General features: G+C 40.4%; 1 protein-coding gene across 3 annotated transcripts in view; it reads left to right on the top strand.

The window, feature by feature from the left end:
* Positions 1–5,784: 5,784 nt before the first annotated feature.
* The window catches only part of loxl2b (lysyl oxidase-like 2b), a 37,092-nt gene continuing 19,265 nt past the window's right edge, over positions 5,785–23,611 (top strand). The window contains exons 1-4 of one of the 3 annotated variants that reach the window (XM_072664472.1): positions 5,921–5,950; positions 11,685–11,803; positions 13,145–13,492; positions 14,932–15,107. In XM_072664472.1, the coding sequence (XP_072520573.1) occupies positions 13,153–13,492; positions 14,932–15,107 (516 nt within the window). In that variant the 5' untranslated portion in view covers positions 5,921–5,950; positions 11,685–11,803; positions 13,145–13,152. Of the gene's footprint in view, positions 5,951–11,684; positions 11,804–11,840; positions 13,493–14,931; positions 15,108–23,611 lie in introns of those variants that run through there. The other 2 variants (XM_072664473.1, XM_072664471.1) reach the window with 2 other exon arrangements.

The raw sequence follows: 23,611 nt of genomic DNA, 5'->3' as shown, positions 1-23,611 counted from the left end.
CTACTCTTAACTGTATATAGCACACATGCCCTATGTTAACATTTGTTCCTTTATCAATCTGTATAGATGGATTATTAAGAGAGAGTGTGTGTGTGTGTGTGTGTGTGTGTGTGTGTGTGTGTGTGTGTGTGTGTGTGTGTGAGGACGTCCTACTTAGCTTACGTTTGTCAGATTATAATTTTTTTTGTAAATACTGCTAACGATTGTGATTTCCTGTAAATACTAAACAGAACAAACATGTTATTTATTTATTGGTCCAGTACAGATTTGTTTTGTTTTTGTTTTTGTTTTGTTGTTTTCCTCGGTGTCTTTGTTTTTCATTGACATGTTAAGAATTTCTCTGCATTTTAGTATAAAAATAAAAATGAAACCAAAAAAAAATGGTCTGTGTTTATTATTAATGTTCTATTGATGTTGTCTTCTCACGTATACTCATATCTTTACTTATGTATAAAGTATACGTTGTGTATATTTACTATAATATACTTACATCACTACACATCTTTATGTATAATATATAATATATTATACATAAAGATGTGTAGTGATGTAAGTATATTTACATAGGTTATGCATTTATATTTATATATAAAAAAAAACATACTTATCGAATCTATGTATATAGCTAAGTAGTGCACATTTTATATTTTATATATATATATACACATACATAAAGATGTGTGGTAATATAAGTATTTACACAAGTTATGCATTTATATATTATATACATTATGTATATATGAAGTACACATTTTATATATTTGTGTGTACTTTATTTATTATATTATTAATTAATTATATAGCATATTTACATAAGTTACGCATATATATATATATTTATATATATATATATACATACTCATCTTTATATATATGTATATGAAGTACACATTTTATATAACGTGTATACTTTATATATATACACAATATAGATGTGTATATATCTATATCTATACACAGAACGTGTGTAGTAATAAACTATATAGGATATTTACACACGTTATGCATATATGTATATATATATATATACACACAAACATACTAATTTATTTCTATATGTATACATTTAAGTACACATTTTCTATATGTTTATGCTTTATATATACAAAAAGATGTGTAGTAATAAATTATATAGAATACTTACATATGTATGCATTTTTAAAATACTACATTGCTGTAGTTATAATTTGTTATATTATATATTTATGTACATATATTCCTTAAAGTAAATAAAATACATATAGTGAATAGTACATTAAATAGATATGTACTTTTAAGAATATATAGATGTAGAGACATATATGTAGCATCCTACTTTAGTACTTTTAACATCACCAGTAATAATGTAATAATATGTATGTGTGTGGATATATAGATGTAGCATAAGTACGCTGTACTTACATGTAATACATGAAGTCAACCTGAAATTAAACTATATAATAATATTAATAATAATAATCATATTTTCCAGTGATTGTCCATATATATGTTTATATCTAAACATCTTCTGCTTCTTGATGATGTGACCATGTATCAGCAGGTGGCGTATATTAATATTAACCTTTAATACCACGTTTCAGCTCCACAGCTCACCACATTCCTCAAGATAAATAAAATTATTGGATCTGAGCTATTTTAGACTCCTTATGAACACAAGATATGAAGATCCAAGAACATCATCTTCAAGCACAAGTCCAGACAACCAGCAGCAGACAGAGCAGCAGTGAAGTCAGGTGGGTTCCTACCAGACCCCCTGCTCTTCTGATGTGCTACATGAGCTCTACTTAGAGAAGAACACTGAACGCTGGAGGTGAAGCTCTAACTGAGCTGCTTTGTGAGACTGGAGCTCCACCCTGAACTTAAAGCTGGGGGTTTTAAAGCACAGTGTGGAGCTGCTGGGTTGGGTTTCATTAATAATCTGCTGGATTTTTACTACACCATCACCCTCACAACCTTCCCCATACACTTTCGAGGGGTTAAAAAGTGCACTCTTCTAAAATGTTCTGCTACGAATGCTTTACTGCTACTGTGGTGAGTGCTGGGAGTGCTGACGGTCACCTGGTGGTGGATGCTGGCACTGCACTGTGAATGACCTGATCTTTCATGATCTTCATAGATTCAAGCTGCATCTACAGGAGGAACACAAGGCTCTAAAGTTTCAGTTATGATATTTATATCATAATATATATACAGTATAAACAGATGCCGTGTTTTTGGTTGTTGGGAATTTCACAGTATTATCTGGGACGCCTTGACCCAGAACTGTTTAGGAGCTGCAGCACAGGGCACTGACCACTGGGCATATTTTGAATAAAGTAACAGTAATATAAACTTACTTAATAAGTATTATTACTTAAGCGTATTATGTGCCACTGCCATCTAGACCGCAGTGTTAAGAGTATAAGATCCTTGAAGTTTTAGGGTTCTTCAGTTTGAAACAGTGAAGGAACCACTTAAGGTTCTTTGAGGAACCTTCAAGAAAAGGCACCTTAAGAGGTTCCTCCACAGTTTCACTCTGAAGAAGCCCTAAGAGATCCTCAAGGATCTTATACTTTTAACAGCACACTCTTATATACAGGCTATGCTGATACTGTGGTTTGGGCCAGGCTTAGGCCAGGCTAGCATTCTAGCTACAGAGAGCTGATAGGGCTGGCAAGCTAATCGGCTCATTGGCTAAAAGTTAGGGGTTCTTCAGTTTAAAACTGTGGATGAACCTCTGTTGGATGTTCTTGGTTGGATGGAAACAAGCACGGACATCACTGTGTTCACCATCAAAGATAAATGTGGGGACAATGTCCCCACCAAATTGTGCCTGATTTGCCTAGGTTGCATTTCTAGGCTGCATTTCCAGGCTGCTATGCCATAGAAGGACCCTTCATTCTTCATATACAACCCAGAAAAGTGGCCGAGGTTGTAATGATTTGGAAGACGCAAATGATGTATCCTAAGTGCCGTAATAGCATGAGGCGGGGCCTTTCCGGAGAGTTTTCATAGGCCCGCTGTACTGCAGTCTAGCCTTCAGAAGGCAAGGCAAGTTCTAAGGACAAGGTTAACTGAGGTTAAGAGAGCCTACTGGTGGTGGGAGCCCTGGTCTGCAGCTCCTAAACCCCATTGGTTTAACAGGTCACGGGTAGAACTGCGGCATTAGGTGCACGTATTTGTCACTGTACAGTGTGGACTGTACAGCGAAATGTGTCCTCCGCATTTAACCCATCTGGTAGTGAACACACACTCACACACACACACACACACGTGTTAGGGGCAGTGAGTACACACACACCCAGAGCGGTGGGCAGCCAACTCCAGCGCCCGGGGAGCAGAGAGGGTAAAGGGCCTTGCTCAAGGATTACCAACAAGACATCAGCTGATCCACTTAAAAAAACCTTATTAAATGTATTTACAGAACCCTTAGAACCTTGTGTTCTTCCTGAACTAAAACAAATCTGGCATGATGAAGCAATGAAGGGAGACACACAACATCAGACATCAGAAGAAGGAGGTTCTTGCCTGATTTCAATGCTGCTCTTTGCCTGGAGTTGTTCTTCTGCTCAATGATGCTCTCAGATCTTCTGCTGTTTCCTGGCAGCCTTTCTCAGCCTGGTTGTGAGGGTGAAGAAACATGGGTGTTATTGGAGGGTAAAGAGTTCCGCAGACCCACAGACTGAGCTCCAGATAGCTTTCATGACATGCTTACAAAATCAGAACTGTACAAATTTACTCCGAAGTCTAAGAATGCAGCAGTTTCTATGAAAAATTGCAAATAAAAAATGACGTACCTCAGTTTGTACCTCAGGATAGGGAGCCCCTAATGTGACCTGCTGGTTGTTTTTCAAAAGGGGTGGCCACAAGATAATATTTTGAGGCCACAAGATGGAATCTTGATCTTCTGAAAATCATAAGAAGTTAAGCGTTAATCTTTTCTTCTCCAATCTTGATGTTTTCCACAGAGGAAGCAGCTCCAGCTCGGCCTCAGTGACCATTGTCGTGTTGTCTCTCTCTCTCTGGCCGGCCAAGATTTATTATATCTGTCCTTTTCTAAGACTAGACTGTGGTCACTGAGCTGGACTGGTCTCTGTTTTATATCTCTCACAGTGAAGAGACGCTCTGCCAGTTCACACTCTCTTTTTCTTCTTCTTTGCTAAATTTGGTTCATTCTGACAGTGATTGTCTATCTGTCCGTCCATATGTCTGTCCATCCGCCTGTCCACAAGATAACACATTGAGGCCACAAGATGATGAATTGAAGCCACAATATAATAAACTGAAGCCACAAGAAAATATATTAAGGCCACAAGAAAATATATCGAAGCCATGAGACAATACATATTGATGCCACAATATAATATATTAAGGCCACATTATCACATACTAATCCCACAAAATAATATATTGAGGCCACAAGTTAATATATTAGGGTCTCAAAATAATTTATTGAGGCCACAACATGATAAATTGAAGCCACAATATAATAAACTGAAGCTACAAGAAAATATATTAAGGCCACAAAATAATATATTGAGGCCACAAGATAATATAGTGACGCCATGAGACAATACATATTGATGTCACAAGATAATATATAGAGGCCACAAGATAATATATATTGAGGCCACAAGATAATATATATTGAGGCCACAAGTTAATATATTGAAGCCATGAGACAATACATATTGATGCAACAATCTAATATATTAATAGAAAATCACACACTACTCCCACAAAATAATATATTGAGGCCACAAGATAATATATCAACACCATAAGATAATATATATTGAGGCCACAAGATAATATATATTGAGGCCACAAGATAATATATATTCATGCCACAATATAATAATTTTAAGGCCATAATATCACAAACCAATGCCACAAGATAATACATTAAGGCCACAAAATAATATATTAAGGCCACAAGATAATATTTTGAGACCACAAGTTAATATATTAGGGGCTCAAAATAATATATTGAAGCAACAAGATAATAAATTGAAGCCACAAGATAATATATATTGAGGCCACAAGATAAAATAGCAAGGCCATAAGATAATATATCAAGAAAGATGATTCCTAAAGGGTCAGGCTAGCATCACACTAAACTCTCAACCAGTCAAGCTGGTCTTAATACTAAGATGGGTTTTGGAAACTGGGCCCAGTTCAGTATTTCTTTTGAAAGCTGTTGTGATTCACCACGTGGGGGCGCTCCACCCATGAAAACATGATTTGCTCACCATTAAAACCATTTAAAAAACACTCACAGCTACAAAGTGTCACAACACAATCAGTCCAATTTCAGTCCAACCACCCTTAGCACAAAAAATAATCACACAGAAACAGACAACGTCCCTTTTTGTCTTCCTGTCTTCCCTAAATCAGTTCAGACAGGAACAACAGCATTGCACCTCAAGTGTTGGCCGGTAGGGGGCGCACGACCTCTCGCCCGGTGCCCTTTTTTTTTATTATTATTTTATTTATTTTTTTTGCTTTTCAGCAACTTCGCTCGCATTAATGGCGCTGAAGGATCTCCAGAAACTTTGTTAAATAAAGACCCAGACCCCGCATACATTTCCAGCTCCCCGCTCCTGCACGGTGGGCGTGAGGGAGGCGAGGCGTGACTTCGGGCTGCGTCTCAAATGGCTCCCTGCTGCCTACGTAGGGCATTAAAGCGAGTCGTACAACTGCTCCCACCCCCAACTGCTGGAGCAGATGTTAAAACCAGCCCAAAGGGCGTCGTGTTACACATATGATGCTCCGTTCGCGCGCAGAGGTCGTCACTTAACGGCCTACGTAGTGCACTACATAGGGCAGGAGGGCGCCATTTGGGACGAAGCCTTCTGAGAGATAAGCAGTGAAAGTTTGGGGAGGTTAACTGTGGAGAGGAGACCAAAAAGTGGCATCGGTGAGAGGAAAAGCGTCCCGAGGAAAGACTTACTTTTTCGTCGGACTGAAAGTAAGTGCTGAAAGCTGCTGTGACTAAAAATCTAACCAGTTTCTTCATCTGTATTTTTCCTTTCCTTTCTGCTCCATTTATCCATTTTCCATTTTTTATTCTTCTCATTTCAGCCTTCAGCTTTTTAGTGTTTTCTATAAATGACCTCAGACTAAGAGAATACACACAGTCTGCCAAGCTGCAGCTCTCCTATGCTGAGGGATGCTGGATCTACTCAGACCTTCCACTGCAGTTCTTCACAGCTCCAGAGCTTATCGGTGTAGTTTAGACCCTCAAACAAATTCACATAAAGAGCAAAATGCAATCTATCAAAGTCAAGTTCGGTGCTAATACATGCTGGACATAATAAAATAATCTTTTTCATCTCATTTTAGACTTACAATACAAAATAAAGACAGAAAATCAGTCTACTAGCAGATTTCCCTGTGCTAATACATGCTGGATGTATTAAAATGAGTTTGTTTTTCCGTTTTAGACCAAAAAAAACAACACATGATGTTCACTTCCTGTGCTAATACATGCTGGATGTATTCAAATGAGTTTGTTTTTTCGTTTTTAGAACAAAAAAACAGCACAAAAAAAGAAAAACTCAGTCTAATGATGTTCATTTCCTGTGCTAATACATGCTGGATGCACGAAAAGAAGCTTTATCATTTACTTTTAAACTTAAAATGCCAAATAAATAGAAAGATAGAGTCTACTAGCAGATTTTTCTGTGCTAATACATGCTGGATGTATTAAAATGAGTTTGTTTTTCCGTTTTAGACCAAAAAAAACAACACATGATGTTCACTTCCTGTGCTAATACATGCTGGATGTATTCAAATGAGTTTGTTTTTTCGTTTTTAGAACAAAAAAACAGCACAAAAAAAGAAAAACTCAGTCTAATGATGTTCATTTCCTGTGCTAATACATGCTGGATGCACGAAAAGAAGCTTTATCATTTACTTTTAAACTTAAAATGCCAAATAAATAGAAAGATAGAGTCTACTAGCAGATTTTTCTGTGCTAATACATGCTGGATGTATTAAAATGAGTTTGTTTTTCCGTTTTAGACCAAAAAAAACAACACATGATGTTCACTTCCTGTGCTAATACATGCTGGATGTATTCAAATGAGTTTGTTTTTTCGTTTTTAGAACAAAAAAACAGCACAAAAAAAGAAAAACTCAGTCTAATGATGTTCATTTCCTGTGCTAATACATGCTGGATGCACGAAAAGAAGCTTTATCATTTACTTTTAAACTTAAAATGCCAAATAAATAGAAAGATAGAGTCTACTAGCAGATTTTTCTGTGCTAATACATGCTGGATGTATTAAAATGAATTTGTTTTTCCGTTTTAGACCAAACAAACAGCACATGATGTTCATTTCATGTGCTAATACATGCTGGATGTATTAAAATGAGTTTGTTTTCCGTTTTAGACCAAAAAAACAGCACAAAAAAAGAAAAACTCAGTCTAATGATGTTCATTTCCTGTGCTAATACATGCTGGATGCATGAAAAGAAGCTTTATCATTTACTTTTAAACTTAAAATGCCAAATAAATAGAAAGACAGAGTCTACTAGCAGATTTTTCTGTGCTAATACATGCTGGATGTATTAAAATGAGTTTGTTTTTCCGTTTTAGACCAAAAAAAACAACACATGATGTTCACTTCCTGTGCTAATACATGCTGGATGTATTCAAATGAGTTTGTTTTTTCGTTTTTAGAACAAAAAAACAGCACAAAAAAAGAAAAACTCAGTCTAATGATGTTCATTTCCTGTGCTAATACATGCTGGATGCACGAAAAGAAGCTTTATCATTTACTTTTAAACTTAAAATGCCAAATAAATAGAAAGATAGAGTCTACTAGCAGATTTTTCTGTGCTAATACATGCTGGATGTATTAAAATGAGTTTGTTTTTCCGTTTTAGACCAAAAAAAACAACACATGATGTTCACTTCCTGTGCTAATACATGCTGGATGTATTCAAATGAGTTTGTTTTTTCGTTTTTAGAACAAAAAAACAGCACAAAAAAAGAAAAACTCAGTCTAATGATGTTCATTTCCTGTGCTAATACATGCTGGATGCACGAAAAGAAGCTTTATCATTTACTTTTAAACTTAAAATGCCAAATAAATAGAAAGATAGAGTCTACTAGCAGATTTTTCTGTGCTAATACATGCTGGATGTATTAAAATGAATTTGTTTTTCCGTTTTAGACCAAACAAACAGCACATGATGTTCATTTCATGTGCTAATACATGCTGGATGTATTAAAATAAGTTTGTTTTCCGTTTTAGACCAAAAAAACAGCACAAAAAAAGAAAAACTCAGTCTAATGATGTTCATTTCCTGTGCTAATACATGCTGGATGCATGAAAAGAAGCTTTATCATTTACTTTTAAACTTAAAATGCCAAATAAATAGAAAGACAGTCTACTAGCAAATTTTCCTGTGCTAATACATGCTGGATGTATTAAAATGAGTTGGTTTTTCTGTTTTAGACAAAAAAAAACAGCACATGATGTTCATTTCCTGTGCTAATACATGCTGGATGCATGAAATGAAGCTTAGTCGTTTTATTAAAGACCAAAAATACCACTTAAAGAGGAAAATGGAGTATAAGTAAGTGATCATGTCCTATGGTAATACAGGCTGGATGAGCTTTATTGTTTTACATCAGAAATTCACACCGCATAAAGAGCACAATTGAATTGCCAGTGTTTATAACATGCTATTACATGCTGGGTATACTTACAGGAGCTTTACTGGTTTATTTTAGTACAAAAATACCACATAAAGGGAGAGATTGAGTCATTGTTTATTTGTATTTACTATGCTAATCAATTCTAGATTTACTAAATCGCTACTTTATCATTTTTATTGAGACTAATATTTTGATTGTAATATTTTTATATTTATTAGACCAATAATCCCACGTAGAACATTGAGTCTCCCAGCATTCATTTTCTGTATCAGTACATACTGGATGTATGATAAAGTGACATGCATTTCATATACTAGTACATGCTGGATGTAATAAAAAGAGCTTAGTTGTGGAAAATGTGGTTTATCAACGTCTATTTCTTATGATAATACATGCTGGGTGTACTAAAAGGAGCTTTACTGATTTAGTCTAGACCAGAAATATCACAATTCTTCTATGCAAAAACAGGCTGTATCACTGTAGACCAAATACAAAGCTAAAAAATGTGGTCCATCATTGTTCATTTCCCATGCTAATACATGCTGGATGCACCAAACAGAGCTTACTGCTTTATTTTAGATGAAAAATCACTTCTAAAAATATTAATTTCCCATGCTAATATATGCTGGATGCACCAAACAAAGCTTATTGCTTTATTTTAGATGAAAAAAACACTTCTAAAAATATTAATTTCCCATGCTAATATATGCTGGATGCACCAAACAGAGCTTATTGCTTTATTTTAGATGAAAAATCGCTTCTAAAAATATTAATTTCCCATGCTAATACATGCTGGATGCATCAAACAGAGCTTATTGCTTTATTTTAGATGAAAAATCGCTTCTAAAAATATTAATTTTCCATGCTAATACATGCTGGACGCACCAAACAGAGCGTATTGCTTTATTTTAGATGAAAAAAACACTTGTAAAAATATTAATTTCCCATGCTAACACATGCTGGATGCACCAAACAGAGCTTACTGCTTTATTTTAGATGAAAAATCACTTCTAAAAATATTAATTTCCCATGCTAATACATGCTGGATGCACCAAACAGAGCTTATTGCTTTATTTTAGATGAAAAATTGCTTCTAAAAATATTAATTTCCCATGCTAACACATGCTGGATGCACCAAACAGAGCTTATTGCTTTATTTTAGATGAAAAATCGCTTCTAAAAATATTAATTTCCCATGCTAACACATGCTGGATGCACCAAACAGAGCTTATTGCTTTATTTTAGATGAAAAATCGCTTCTAAAAATATTAATTTCCCATGCTAACACATGCTGGATGCACCAAACAGAGCTTATTGCTTTATTTTAGATGAAAAATCGCTTCTAAAAATATTAATTTCCCATGCTAACACATGCTGGATGCATCAAACAGAGCTTTTGCTTTATTTTAGATGAAAAAACGCTTCTAAAAATATTAATTTCCCATGCTAATACATGCTGCATGTAAACAAAGTATTGTTATTTTATTTCAGACCTCCAAAATACCACAACAATATAAAATGTAGCCTAAAATGTAGCTTTTACTATGTTAATACATGCTGGAAGTACTAAAATATGCCTTACCATTTTATTTTAAAGCCGAAATACCCGAGTCTACCACTGATCATTTCCTCTGCTGATACATGCTGGACACCTTAAAAGGAGCTAGATCGTTTTACTTATAAGCAAAACTGAATTTTTAGACCTGAAACTGTTTAACTTGGGTTTTGGGGAGCTGCTTTATGGTTGTAGGCTACTCTACTGATCTCTACGTGTAGACCAAGTTTTTCACGGGCTGTCCTGTCGTTCACTGAAATGCATGCTCGTGCATTACTGAACAGTGCACGAACTGTATGCGCTGTGGAATAAAGGTCTGGGGTTGAGAAAAGCAGAATAGACTGATGAATAAGAGAGTGCCACTGCGGCAGGCTGAGCATGATGTCATCCTAGAAGACAAGGGAAAGGGTGTAGCAGAAGTAAGAGTTTAAGGAAGTGAAGCAAAAAGAAAGTCAATAGAAATAAAGCACTTAATTGAGGGGTTGGTCACGCTCACCCTTTCATTTTTGGATGTTTCCTTCATATGTCTGATTTGCGGGCCGTTTCCTCACCACTGTAAGCCTTTATTGCAGCACAGCGCAGACACTGGCCTGGTGGCGGTCCTCCTCTGTTTTTTTTTTGTTTGTTTTTTTTTACCTCTGGCTGGAAGAATCCCTTTCATGGCTCACTGCTGACCGCAAACGGTACCAGCTAATCCCCGTTATTCCTTATTAGTGCTTGTCAAGCGTACGGATATGAGCCACTTGGACAAGGAACCCAACTGCGACGCTCTAGATGTCTGGGTCAAAACATCTCCAAGACATCAGGCAGGTCTTGTGAGGTGTTCCCAGGACGCAGCGGTCAGTACCTACCAACAGTGCTTCAAGAAAGGACAACCGGTGAAGCGGCGACAAGGTCATGGGCGGCCTAGGCTCTTATTGATACTTATGGAGGCCCCACCTCACAACTTTGAGGACTTGAAGGATCTGCTGCTAGGTCTTGTGGAGTCTATGATCGCTGTATAATATCCAGTACTAGGGACAACCAGTGCTCTTGGAAGCTGATGGTGGCCCACTGGTAGCCCTTAGGACTTAGGTTTGAGGACCACCGGGCTAATGTCTAATGTGTGCATTAGAATAACGTTGGTTATTTTCAAACACACCAGGAATGCTTTCATTTAGTCCATGATTGAAAACTCCTGCAGCTGGATTAACCATGAGGCACTTGGGTAACAGTCAGCCCCCCTCGCTTCGTAGCATGTACATTTTTGTTGGCCTTGTGTAGCAACCATCAGGCTGCGTTCCAGCTGTGAGAAACCCACTGTATATTTGCAGATGGAAACTGTGGCCTAAGTCCTTGAAGGTTCTTGAGGTATAAGTCTGTCTGCCATATTTGCATTCGGGCTGCTCGACCCTTCTGGTTTTTACAATTCAGATAAATGTGTACGTGTGTGTGTGTGTGTGTCTGTGGAAGTGATTCTGCTTTTATCTTGGTGTGTAGATCTCGAGGGAACCCTTTGAAGAAGCTTATGATATCTTTCCCTTCTCCTTGACGTGAGCCAGCTCACATGCCACAGGGGCACCAGAGACGAGACAGAAGCTCTTGACTTTCCTTTGAAGGTGTTTCTGACCTTCTGCATTATTCTTACACGTGTTTCGCTTCAGGAGACAAGTGCCTCCAGCAGTGCTCTTCAACACTGCCCCATAATAAGATGATCTAGCAGTTTGTTATGGAGATGTTTTGTTCCAGGCTACTCCACATCCAAGCAAGTGTCCCGACATTGGAACAACAGTGTGGGTAACTAGAGCAGATGACAGTAGCTGGAGAGTGGGCAGCTGATCTGACGTGGATAGCAGTCAGTCTTCCATCGGTGGCAGGCCGAACAAATGAACAGCCATTAATATATGAAAATAAAGAATGTGAGCAGTATCAGAGTGGGGCTTATGACTCTAGCAGAGCCAGAAGGTAACACAGACATGGGAGCACCCAGTAACACTAGCATCCATTCGCTCCAATTGCAATTGGCGGGAGGACAGTACCAGCATACCAGTTTACCACAGTTCCCTGTGTCCATGAACCCCTGCATCTGCAACCTTTATCTAGAGGGAAACATTAATTAGCAAAAGCTAAACTAAACAGATTTCAGAGTTTTTGGCCTAGACTTGACGAGTATTGATATCGTATCAAATTTTCAAAATATGGGTGACCATTTTTGACAACTGTAAATGTAGAAAGTTTCAAACATGTTGATGTATAAATATATGATGAATAATAAATTTGATGTATACTTGATTTATGTAACAGTGGAATTACATATGTCTAACTGGCAACCTTATGTCATGCTTTAAGTGACATAAGCCTACTTCACGGTGTCAATAGGGCAAGCACTTTCACTAGCTTCTCTAGGGGGATCCCTAGGCCCTCCGAGGCCAGCTTACAGATGTAGTACCTTCAGCGGGTTCTAGATATTTTTCTACTTATCATCTGGACACTCTCAACTGGGAAATTAGGAGCTTTCAACTCTTTCTCCACCACTGTGGTCTGGAATTAGCCATCGCAATAACCTACTCACACACAATCCCGCTTCCCTTCACTTTAAGGGTGAACCGAGACCCCAAGATACTTAATCTCTGGTGTTCTAGATACCGGACACACATCATCAAGTGTGAAAGGTGTAATATTCAAGATGTTCAAACCACCTTAACTCCAAAAAACAGCTGCGCAAACATCAGATGAAGGCTGTGATGGTATTTCAAAGTGTCCACAATGTCAACACAGTGCATGTCGAGTATTGCGGTATACTTGATTACTGAACACAAGCACATGTCTAGCCGTGTACATCAAATAAGTTCCAAAAAGACAATAACGGCACTAGACGTGTAGGGGTTAACCTGCTATAGCTGATCATCTGGTACAGATGGTACTCTTAATGCTTCCCTTTGCCTTCTCTTCCTTTGCAGTTAGCACAATGCTGGCCCCTTGGTGTATCCTGTCCCACCTGGCTGTACTAACATGCATATGGAGTCTGTGCCATGCCCAGTACGAGTACCCTCTGGGTTACCCCGAACCTGTGGAGGATCAGTACACCAAGCCGGAGATTCCAGCGGACGTACCCAGGATTCAGCTGCGTCTGGCCGGGGAAAAGCGCAAACACAACGAAGGCCGACTGGAGGTCTTTTACGAAGGGGAGTGGGGAACCGTGTGTGACGACGACTTCAACATCCACTCCGCCCAGGTGGTGTGCAGGGAGCTGGGCTACTCCGAGGCCGTTTCCTGGGCCCCCTCCGCCAAGTATGGGAAGGGCGATGGTAAGCTAACACAGATCAGACAAGAGAAACAATTCCTGCATTAGTAATGTTGATGTCCCAGGTTGGTGCGGCCATCTTGGATTTCAAACTTGGGATCGGTTTTGGCTCTCTCGACTTTTTCCGAGTAGGAAATACGACTGGTGGGAGTGTTCCTTTTGAAAATTCCTACTTGGGATCTCGACAGGCACAGATTTCAAAGCTAACTGCACAGCGAAATGGTTCAGTAGCACTGTTGGTTCAACTGTTCAGCTATGTTTCTCTTATCTCGCAATACAACTACAAGGCTAATGTTGCTAGCTAATGCTAATGTCCAATGTACTGAAGCTGTAATTCATCTGAATCACACTCCTCAAACCACGCCAAGGAGGCCATTTATAGATGTAGTGTCAAATACTGCTGGAATTCACTCAAACAAGTCTGTTTCAAACTAACTCACTGAGGCTTGACACGAGTATGTGACTACTTCCAGCACAGCTGTTACACACCAGCTTCTAATACAGACAGTCAAGTTACGAAGTACAAATACTTCGTTAACTTACTTAAGTAAGTAGAAATGTTGGTTATCTAAACTTTACTGGAGTAATTATTTATTTTTCAGCCGACTTTTTACTTTTACTCCTCACATTTTCACCCAATTATCTAAACTTTCTACTCCTTACATTTTAAAAACAGCCTTTGTTTTCATTCCGACTCGTCATTGTTCAAAAAAAAACAACCCTATCTAGTTAAATCTCTCCATCCGGAAAGTTTGAATTTGATTGTGATTGGATGAGAAGTATAAACATACATCATTCTGACTCCCTATTGGTTAGCCTATTGATCACACGCCTCTGAAGTTTGACTTTCTGCAGCATTACAAAACTTCTAGACAACGACTCCTCATATTTTCCTCCATGAAGCTCATGTTAATGCTCAGTAGAGCACAGAGACGCTCCTTTAATAGAGCTGATATTACTGAAATGCTTCATTTTCACATTAATTAATCCTCATTATGGCTTCTAGAATAATGTATTTTTGGGGAGGGGGGGGGGGCAGTGCACTATAGGACCCTGTGGCGCGGCCTAAGCTTTCGACCCTTGTTTTCCTTCCATTATTTTCACTTTTCTACTTGAAGTAGTTTTGAAACCAGTACTTTTACACTTTTACTGTAGTAAAAAACTCCTAGAAGTACAAACTCATAGTTTGTAGACTAGTCTGAGACTTTTGGGAAGCTTTGAGCTGATATTTTGTGGGTTAAACATGCATTAAGTTTGTATCTTAATATATTTTAAACAAGAAAGCAAATATTAGACATTGCATGGCTACACAAGCACGTGTCAATAGTTTCTCAGTTCAAACCTGAACCCGTTGTGGGTTGTAAAACACAGAGGTCTGGACTTTTTAACGGGACCTCAGTGTTCCGCACTTCTCTAACAGCTGACTTCCTCTTGTTTTTTCAGGCCGCATCTGGTTTGATAACGTTCACTGCACGGGGAAGGAGAAGACCCTGGCGCAGTGCGGGTCTAACGGCATTGGCGTCTCCGACTGCAAGCACTCGGAAGACGTAGGGGTGGTGTGCAGTGACAAGAGGATCCCGGGATTCAGGTTCCTGAACCACCTCACCAACAACATCGATGTGAGTGCAGTCGTCGCCACCGTAATTTTTTTTTGTTGTTGTTGTTGTTGTTTTTGTCTCTGAATCCAAGACATACTGGTCAACATTTAAAGCCAGCTTGGTGCAATTATTGCCAGGGAACATCTGGTGTCTGCCCTCAGGCACACAGTTTCGCTCTAGCTGTGCACGGTCAGGCATATAACCACCATGACTCCTTGCTTGCTAAGAAAGAAAAAGCCTAAACATGTGATTGGGATTCGGCTAAATGGTTCCCATGGTCCCAGTGATTGTGGATCCCTCGGCTTTGCTGATGCCGCACTGGCCAACTATAGCTACTACTACAACTGGGGAGATTCTCAGTGTTCAAAATGGTCCGGTCAGGCATCCAACGTGAACCGAACTGGCCTGGTAACGCATCCCCAAAAACGTTGCCCCCAGCGCTCAATAATCCATGATGTCTACGTCCTGCAGATTCAGACAGTGAGTGCGTTTGAACGGTCTGAATTGTAAAAGGTGCCACGAACCACGGCGCAAACCAAGGGACCAACATTTAGTCCACGGATCGCCTGAACCATGACTATTTTGGATGGTTCGGACTTTCGGACCAATTACAGGACATTCATGTTTCCACTATATCTGTAACTTTATGGACAGGGTTCGGCTATAAACACACCCAAACCATAAACCTTGGTTTGGACTATTGTCTTAGGTGTGAAAACTCCCTAAGACAATAATAGATGAAGAATAAAGAACTGCTGATACTAGCTCACATCAGATCCATCGACTCATTCCGCTGTGATAAGTGGCCCGCAAGCAATTTGGCAGTAGGCAACAGTACGCTAAAATCACAAGAAACCTCCGTCACCAGGTATACACCTTCATAAATTCACCTATTCACATCAGAGAAATCACACTAATGCATACAGTTGGTGTGAAAAGGGGAAAACGCCAACCTCTGCAGAACTGTGGCATGTTCACCATGATGTTTAATTGGCTGTTTACTCAATCATCCAGAAAGAGTTGCGATTGACCCAATGTCCAGATTCTGCTCTTTCGCTCAACCTCTGCAGTTCAAAGCCCCAGCTGTCCCTCACTTTCCTACTGCACTGTATATACCCTGCAATTATAAACTTTGCGGGAGAGATGTATTGCATATGGCTCCAGATTTATCTCATGGTGGTAAACCAGCGGTCAGCGACCTGAGCCGTGAGCCAAGGAGCTAAAGCTTTGATCCGAACTGCAGATGGTCTCTGCTACTTCTCCTGTTGACTCCAGAGCTGCCTGGCATTGGAATCCGTACATTTGCTTTAGCCTTTAGCCCTTTAGCCTATCTCAGCTAGGCCCTTTTTTTCAAAGACATTAGCAAAATGCTATTTAGGCTTCAGTAGATATTTCGAAAATATCAACAAGAAAACAGCAGCGTTAACAATACACTCATTATGTTGGCTTATTATTATAATCTTATTATACAGTATCTAGCATGCCAGCTTGTGGCTGGGGTGTTAACTTGCAGCTATTGTGTTAGCATGTGTACAAAGTATTGAAAGTAACCTTTAAAAGGACACCTAAACCTCCAAGCCGAAACCTGCCATATTAACCACAATTAAGGCCTCCGTGTTTGAACCCAGACTGCTTTTTGAACGAGGTACAGCGCACATCAGCCAATCACAACAGAGGTCATTTACATATCTCATTTGCAAACTTTACATTTTTTTTTATGGTTTTAATGGTTTTAATGGTCATTTTGGTGGGTTTGTTTCAAGTAGAGGTACGTAGTTAGGGTGAGCTTAAGTGTACTGGCCTTCAGACGTCTAGACATCTGGAGTCAGGTTCTCTCCAGCTGGGCTGCAAAGGGCGAGAAAACGCGAGTCAGCTTTTCCGTCTGGTGATAGGCCGCATGCGCCCCACGTAAAGGCAGTTAAAAGGCAGTGAGGTTAGCCATAATGCAGGAGTAATGTTCCCGAGCAAATGCACAGCAGACACGTAGCCCCTCTGGGGGGGATGATGTCAGCTTCATGTGGGAACAGCGACTGTAATCACAGCACACTCTCATGTGGGATGGCACATTAGTGATGAGCCTATGGTAGTCAGTATATATATATATATATATATATATATATATATATATATATATATATATATATATATATATATATATAACTAAGAGATTATACATCCATTTTTCCCCTCCACGTTTGCGATACCGGCAGCAACACAACCCCCATGCTCACAGTTGGCGACGTGTTCTTTTCATGCAATGCAATTCCTTTTTCTTCCAAACGTTTCTTTGCTAACTGTGGCAGAGGAGATTTGTTGAGACTCCTTTGGCTTCTCTAGATGTTCTGTAGCACACCCTGTAGCAAACGTTGAGTAATCTCTGTAATGAGGTCACAGGTGAGGTGTTATGTCTCGTCCATGAAGGTGCAGACAACGCTGCACAGTAGAACAGTGCACCACCACTCCTGACTCAGCTGATGGTGGTGCTTCCCTCATTAAACTCTCTCTACTTTGTGCATTCTGCTAGCAACCAAAGTGATATTGGATATTGTTTGCTGACTGTGGAAATAGTCCTTTCCCCCAGATTGCTTTCCTTTTTTTACACATCAGGATTTCAGACCGGTGTGCATTTATTAAATTCCAGGAGCTCTTCTTCTGCCACGTTCTTTTTCATTAGAGCTTGGAGGCCATCGTGTCTGGTCTAAATCTGCCCATTAAACCCCATCTTTACTAACACCGCAGCCAAGACAGCCATTCCCAGTGCAAATATTTGTGTCTTTCTGTGACTCCTGTGCCGTAAAAATATTCCACCATCCCGATTTTAGTGCATGTACATACAGAACCTCCAACCCAGACACATGTGGTCCAGGATTGTGTATGGTGGTGGTGGTGTTGTTGACTTACTGTGCGATTTACTGCAGATTTGTTCCGTCCAGTGCAGCCTTCTGCAATAGCGATGAACAAGCCGACTGCTCTGCTCAAGTGTTTGGAGACCTGGGGTTTGGCAAGCATAGTACTTCCCTGCCGGCCAACCTCTAAAAACGTCTCTTCATCAATGGCACCCTTTGCCTGCAAATGTAATGCAGCTATGGGCTTCTCCAAGCAACTGCCGAGCGCTCTGTACATTGACATACGTGATGTCCACAAAGCAGGAGAAGACTATAACAAGGTAGCAGAGTGTCCTCGGGTAGCTGTTTCCTCAGTTCCTAAGGTGATTAAGAAATGACAGTTAACAAAAACAGTGGAGGTCAAGTTGAGGAGTCCTGTGGACTGAAGAAGTTCTCCAACTGTTAAACATGGGGGTGGGTCAATCAGGCTTTGGGGTTGTGTTGCAGCCAGGAGCTTTTACAGCAGGATAATGACTCTAAACACATCTCAGACTCCACAATGTACTACATTAAGAGGTGCAAGCTGGCCCACACAGTCCCCCAACCTACACATCATGTGGACAGTGCTGCAAGACAACTGAAGAAACTCACAGAACTAGAAGCCTTTTAAAGGAGGAATGGTTGGAAATGGGCTAGCAGGCAACAAGTTGTTTATGACGACCCAAGTTTCTCTCTTGTGGTTGTGTTCGAGGCCAATGGCGTTGTCACACATCGTCGAGAATATGAACGATATGTCGGTAGGAACATAAAATTCAGGAAGCAGAAGCTAGGGAACCTTGGATCCCCAGGTCTATGATTGGTTTGAAGAATTTCGGGGGGCAAATCGTTTAGAATGTTGCTTCACCATGTCGCTAAGTCCCGCAGGTTTACAATTATTTTGCTTAAATATTAAAGAAATGCCTCACTTTACCTTTAAACTGCCTTTTGGGAGTCAGGTCATCTTTCACTCACTTATCAATTCAAACAACCAAACATCTTGCCCAGCTGTTAGCATGCCACTCTATAGCAGTCTTAACTAGCATGCATAGTTGCAGTCTTTAGCGACGCTTTTAGCAAAGGCTCATTTATTGACATTATCTGTTTACACCTAAGCTTGAGGTGGTGGGGGAGGTAAACGCTTGCACCACAGCCTCTAAAATCCTGCTATCCCCCACTCTGATGTGTTGTGCAATGTTCTGATTACAGTCATAGAAAGCCTTTTCTCGGTATAGCCAAGGCCAAGTAGCGTACACACCTTATCATACAACTCTTCGAAGATTTGCGCAACCGGAGGAAAAACATTTCACACCCTGCAGAAGCCATTAGCCTCATTAGGGGGAATGTTTCTCTAAAGCAAATCCCTGCGGCTGAAAGGTTCAGGAGGAGTATGGTTAAGGATAAGTCCCATTGTCCTGTTTCTAGCGCCTCAGCCAGCACACTGCACCGGTGACTCATATGTTCCCATACCCCCCCAACCCCCTTCCCCCCCCACGCCTCCAGCTTAAGCCTGGAGGATGACTGGCCCAGGATCAGTTTTTCACCACTAAATCCTACTGAGTGCGAGTGTGGGTGATGGGTTTGGGCTGCTTTGGGAAGGTTGCTAAAAATGTGGGCCCTGGAGCTAGACTAGGAGCTCGCAGCTGCCTGTGCGTCTCTATCTGTCTGACTTATCACTGGCCTCTCCTTCCCTCCTTCTTTTCCCGTCTTTAATCGTTTCTGAAGAAGTGCGAGCAGTAGGCTCTCCTGTCCTGACTAGACTTTTCCACCAGCTTCCCCTAATTACCCTTAATGACTTGAGGACAGAGGTCAAAATCACAGTCCTCTGCCCTGCAGCTCTAAGCGCAGGGGTTAGATTGTACCATGACATCACTCTCTTATTTCTGTCTTTCTCACTCTAAAACAACATGCCATCAGAAACGGAGTCCAGAAATGTCCGGCCTGCCTGTCTGCAAGAATGTAACCTAAAACCACAACCATGCGACTCTTGCAGGTCTTACACCGTGGCAAGACTCTGGCTTGATCTTTGCTATTCTTGTCCACTGTACCCTAAACACAGGGTTCCTGGACATGCTTATGAACAAGGACAAAGCTGTTTGTTATCCAATAGCTTTTGCATTCAAGATCTTCAGATCTTGGTACTGACTTGATCGGGACCTTTTTCCTAGAGCTCCATCCTGATTAGTAAGTCTTGCACTACACCGGGATCCCAGTGCTACAGCGTTTTTTAAAGGAACGCGATAATCATCAATTAGCTCTGCGGCTAACGCCCAGAACAGTATGAGTGCTGGGAACGGTCCAGACCATGTGAGCTATTAGCATGTGCTGTTTGCCACCGCTCACATAAACAGCCCTCTTTATTTGAAATGGAAGGAAGGAGACCCCTCGGGCTTTGAGAGGAAAGGCCGAGAGCGGTTCGGTCCAGGCAAAAAATGCAGAACCGGTTTAGAACCCAAATGAAAGGGTATAGCAGAGGTGAAAGCTAGCAGATTCGATCAGAGCTCTCTGGCAGTGGTGCTTGGAGGCCTGGAACATGTGTCAAGAGGTCCAACGTAAGGGTTAAAGGTTTGCTACAACAAGCAGAACATCTGTTTTTGAATCAATCTATATAGGACCACTGCCTTTACTAAAGAACCAATGAAGAACCCTTTTATATAGAACCACTGCCTTTATTAAATTAAAAAACAACGAAGAACCCTCATATAGAACCATTGCCTTTACTTAAAAATACAAACTTCACAATTATATAAAGAACCTTCGGTTTTACTAAAGAACCAATAAAGAACCCTCACAATTCTGCATAGAACCATTGCCTTTACTAGAGAACTTATGAAGAACCCTCATGAATCTACATAGAACCACTGTCTTTACTTAAGAACCAAAAGACCCTCTTATACAAAACCACTGCCTTTACTTTAAAAAACATGAACAACCCTCACAATTCTATATAGAACCATTGCTTTTGCTAAAGAACCAAAGTGGACCCTCACAATTATAAACAGAACCATTGCTTTTGCTATAGAACCAAAGAGGACCGTCACAATTCTATATACAACCACTGCTTTTGCTAAAGAACCAAAGAGGACCCTCACAATTCTATATAGAACCATTGCTTTTGCTAAAGAACCAGTGAGGACCCTCACAATTCTATATAGAACCATTGATTTTGCTAAAGAACCATTGAGCACCCTCACAGTTATAAACAGAACCATTCCTTTTGCTAAAGAACCAATGAGGACCCTCACAATTATATATAGAACCACTGCTTTTGCTAAAGAACCAATGAGGACCCTCACAATTATCTATAATGTAGAACCATTGATTTGGCTAAGGAACCAAAGAGGACCATCACAATTATATATAGAACCATTGCTTTTGCTAAAGAACCAAAGTGTGCAGTCACAATTCTATATAGAACCATTGCTTTTGCTAAAGAACCAATGAGAACTCTCACAATTGTATATAGAACCATTGATTTGGTTAAAGAACCAAAGAGGACCCTCACAATTCTATATAGAACCATTGCTTTTGCTAAAGAACCAAAGAGGACCCTCACAATTCTATATAGAACTATTGCCTATACTGGAGAATTAATGAAGAACCCTCATGAATCTACATAGAACCACGGTCTTTACTTAAGAACCAAAAAACCCTCTTATATAAAACCACTGCATTTACTTTAAAAACATGAACAACCCTCACAATTATTAATAGAACCATTGCTTTTGCTAAAGAACCAAAGGGGACCATCACAATTCTATATAGAACCATTGCTTTTGCTAAAGAACCAATGAGGACTCTCATAATTGTATACAGAACCATTGATTTGGCTAAAGAACCAAAGATGACCGTCACAGTTCTATATAGAACCATTGCCTTTACTAAAGAACCCCAAAGGAACCCTTTTGTAATGTGTAGTGATTCTTCCCGTCTAGTCACAGTACCTCAGACCAGTGCAGTATTTCACTAACTGAATGTAATTCGCCTGTTTTAGGTAACTGCTCTGGACGTTGTGCTCGGCAGGTCAGAACGACGGATTGGTACGAGGAGAGGTCACCCAGTTGTTAGTCAGGAGAGGTTAAAGGTCATTTCGTGCACTGCCTCCGGATTCCTCACAGGTCTGCATCAACTACAACAAAAACAACGGCTGCTTTTACAGTAAACTGAACAATGAGGTATCGCCTTCGGCCGGCTGTGTTTGCTCAGCCCACTTTCACAGGCTCCCTCGCCGTCGCTCACTGACGACTCTATTGGTTCCACATGTTGAGAGCTACGGCAAGATTTACTGGCAGAGAAGCACGAGAGGCTTTAGTACATGAGGACAGTAGAGATCATGTTTTCGTCCATGACGGATTACAGGGACACACTCTTGCAGACTACCCCAGCTGTACTACCACGACAAATTGGTGAGGCTCATGCTAGCTAGTCCTTCTAATTCTTAGATGGGTCCCATCTAGGCCCCAAATGCAGTTTCCTGGTTGCATCACTGACCCTGGTGGGCATCCATATGTGGCATCCATACACCTTCCTCAGTTGGCCTACTCATACAGGCCCCTATGGGTAGCCCAACAGGTAACCTGAAAGGGTCAGAGTTGGGACCAGAAGGGGTTAAACATGGGTTATACACTGTATATGTGGCCTAGATACAACTGGGCCCATTTGGGAAGCCCAACCGAGTCCCAGTAACACGCCTCACTGGGTTTGTGCAATGGCAGCAAAACATCCCCAGAACATGATGCTACCCCCACCATGCTTAACAGTTGGTACAGTGTTCTTGGGGTTTATTGTCTCACCTTAACTCCTCCTCATTTTACTTTTCCCCAAGAAGGGCTGTTCTAGTCCAGATTTAAGGTGTTGTCTTTGGAGCAAGGGCTTCTTTCCTGGAAGGGGGCCTCTTAGTAGGCCTGTGCTTTGGTGGTTCTTGGTGTGTTCCTGACCATAGAAACCAGTTTCCTCTCAGCTGAGGGTGACACAAGAATTAACAAGAATTTGGTCAATTCGCAAATAATATCATTAAGTTCTCTCTCTCTCTCTCTCTCTCTCTCTCTCTGTGGACGAGCATGTGCTTTCTGTATTTTTTTTTTTCTCCCCTCATTCCTCAACTTTTTCTTTCTTTTTTTTCCCTCTCCACCCAAGGAGAGAGGTTCACCGCTTGTGCCTCTGTCTCCTTCCCCAGCTCCAGGAGCTGTAGGAGGGCTTTCTTTCTCTCTCTTTTTTTTTCCTCTCTGAAAGAATGAGCCTCCCCGGTCTCCTCGCAGGCTGCCTTCTGCTTGACAAGTCCTTACAAATCGCTTTACCAGCTGGAGAACACCTCCCTTCATCTCACCCACCAGTTACTGAGGAAACAAGCCACGTGTTGCGGAAATACTTTCGTACTTCTTCCAGTAATAAATTGCATCCAAAGCTACCTGTTTTCCTCCCCTTTCTGAAACAAGCACATGTTGTCTTAACGTGATGTTTGAGAGCCCACTGAGCCTTGCAGTTGCGTTGCAGTAATCGCTGGAAATAAGAAAAGGAATAATGGTGACAAACGATGTGAGAAATCAGACAGGCTAACAGTTGAGTTGAGTTGGAACTGGGCTGTAAAGTGGGACAGTTTTGAAGCTAGGAAGATTAAGCTAGTATATTAATTTATACTGTACTACAATATATACACACAGCACC

This window comes from Salminus brasiliensis, chromosome 20 (assembly GCF_030463535.1).
Source record: "Salminus brasiliensis chromosome 20, fSalBra1.hap2, whole genome shotgun sequence".
Taxonomy (NCBI): domain Eukaryota; kingdom Metazoa; phylum Chordata; class Actinopteri; order Characiformes; family Bryconidae; genus Salminus; species Salminus brasiliensis.
Note: the sequence above shows the minus strand (reverse complement) of the source record. Positions and strands in the feature narration are given on the sequence as shown.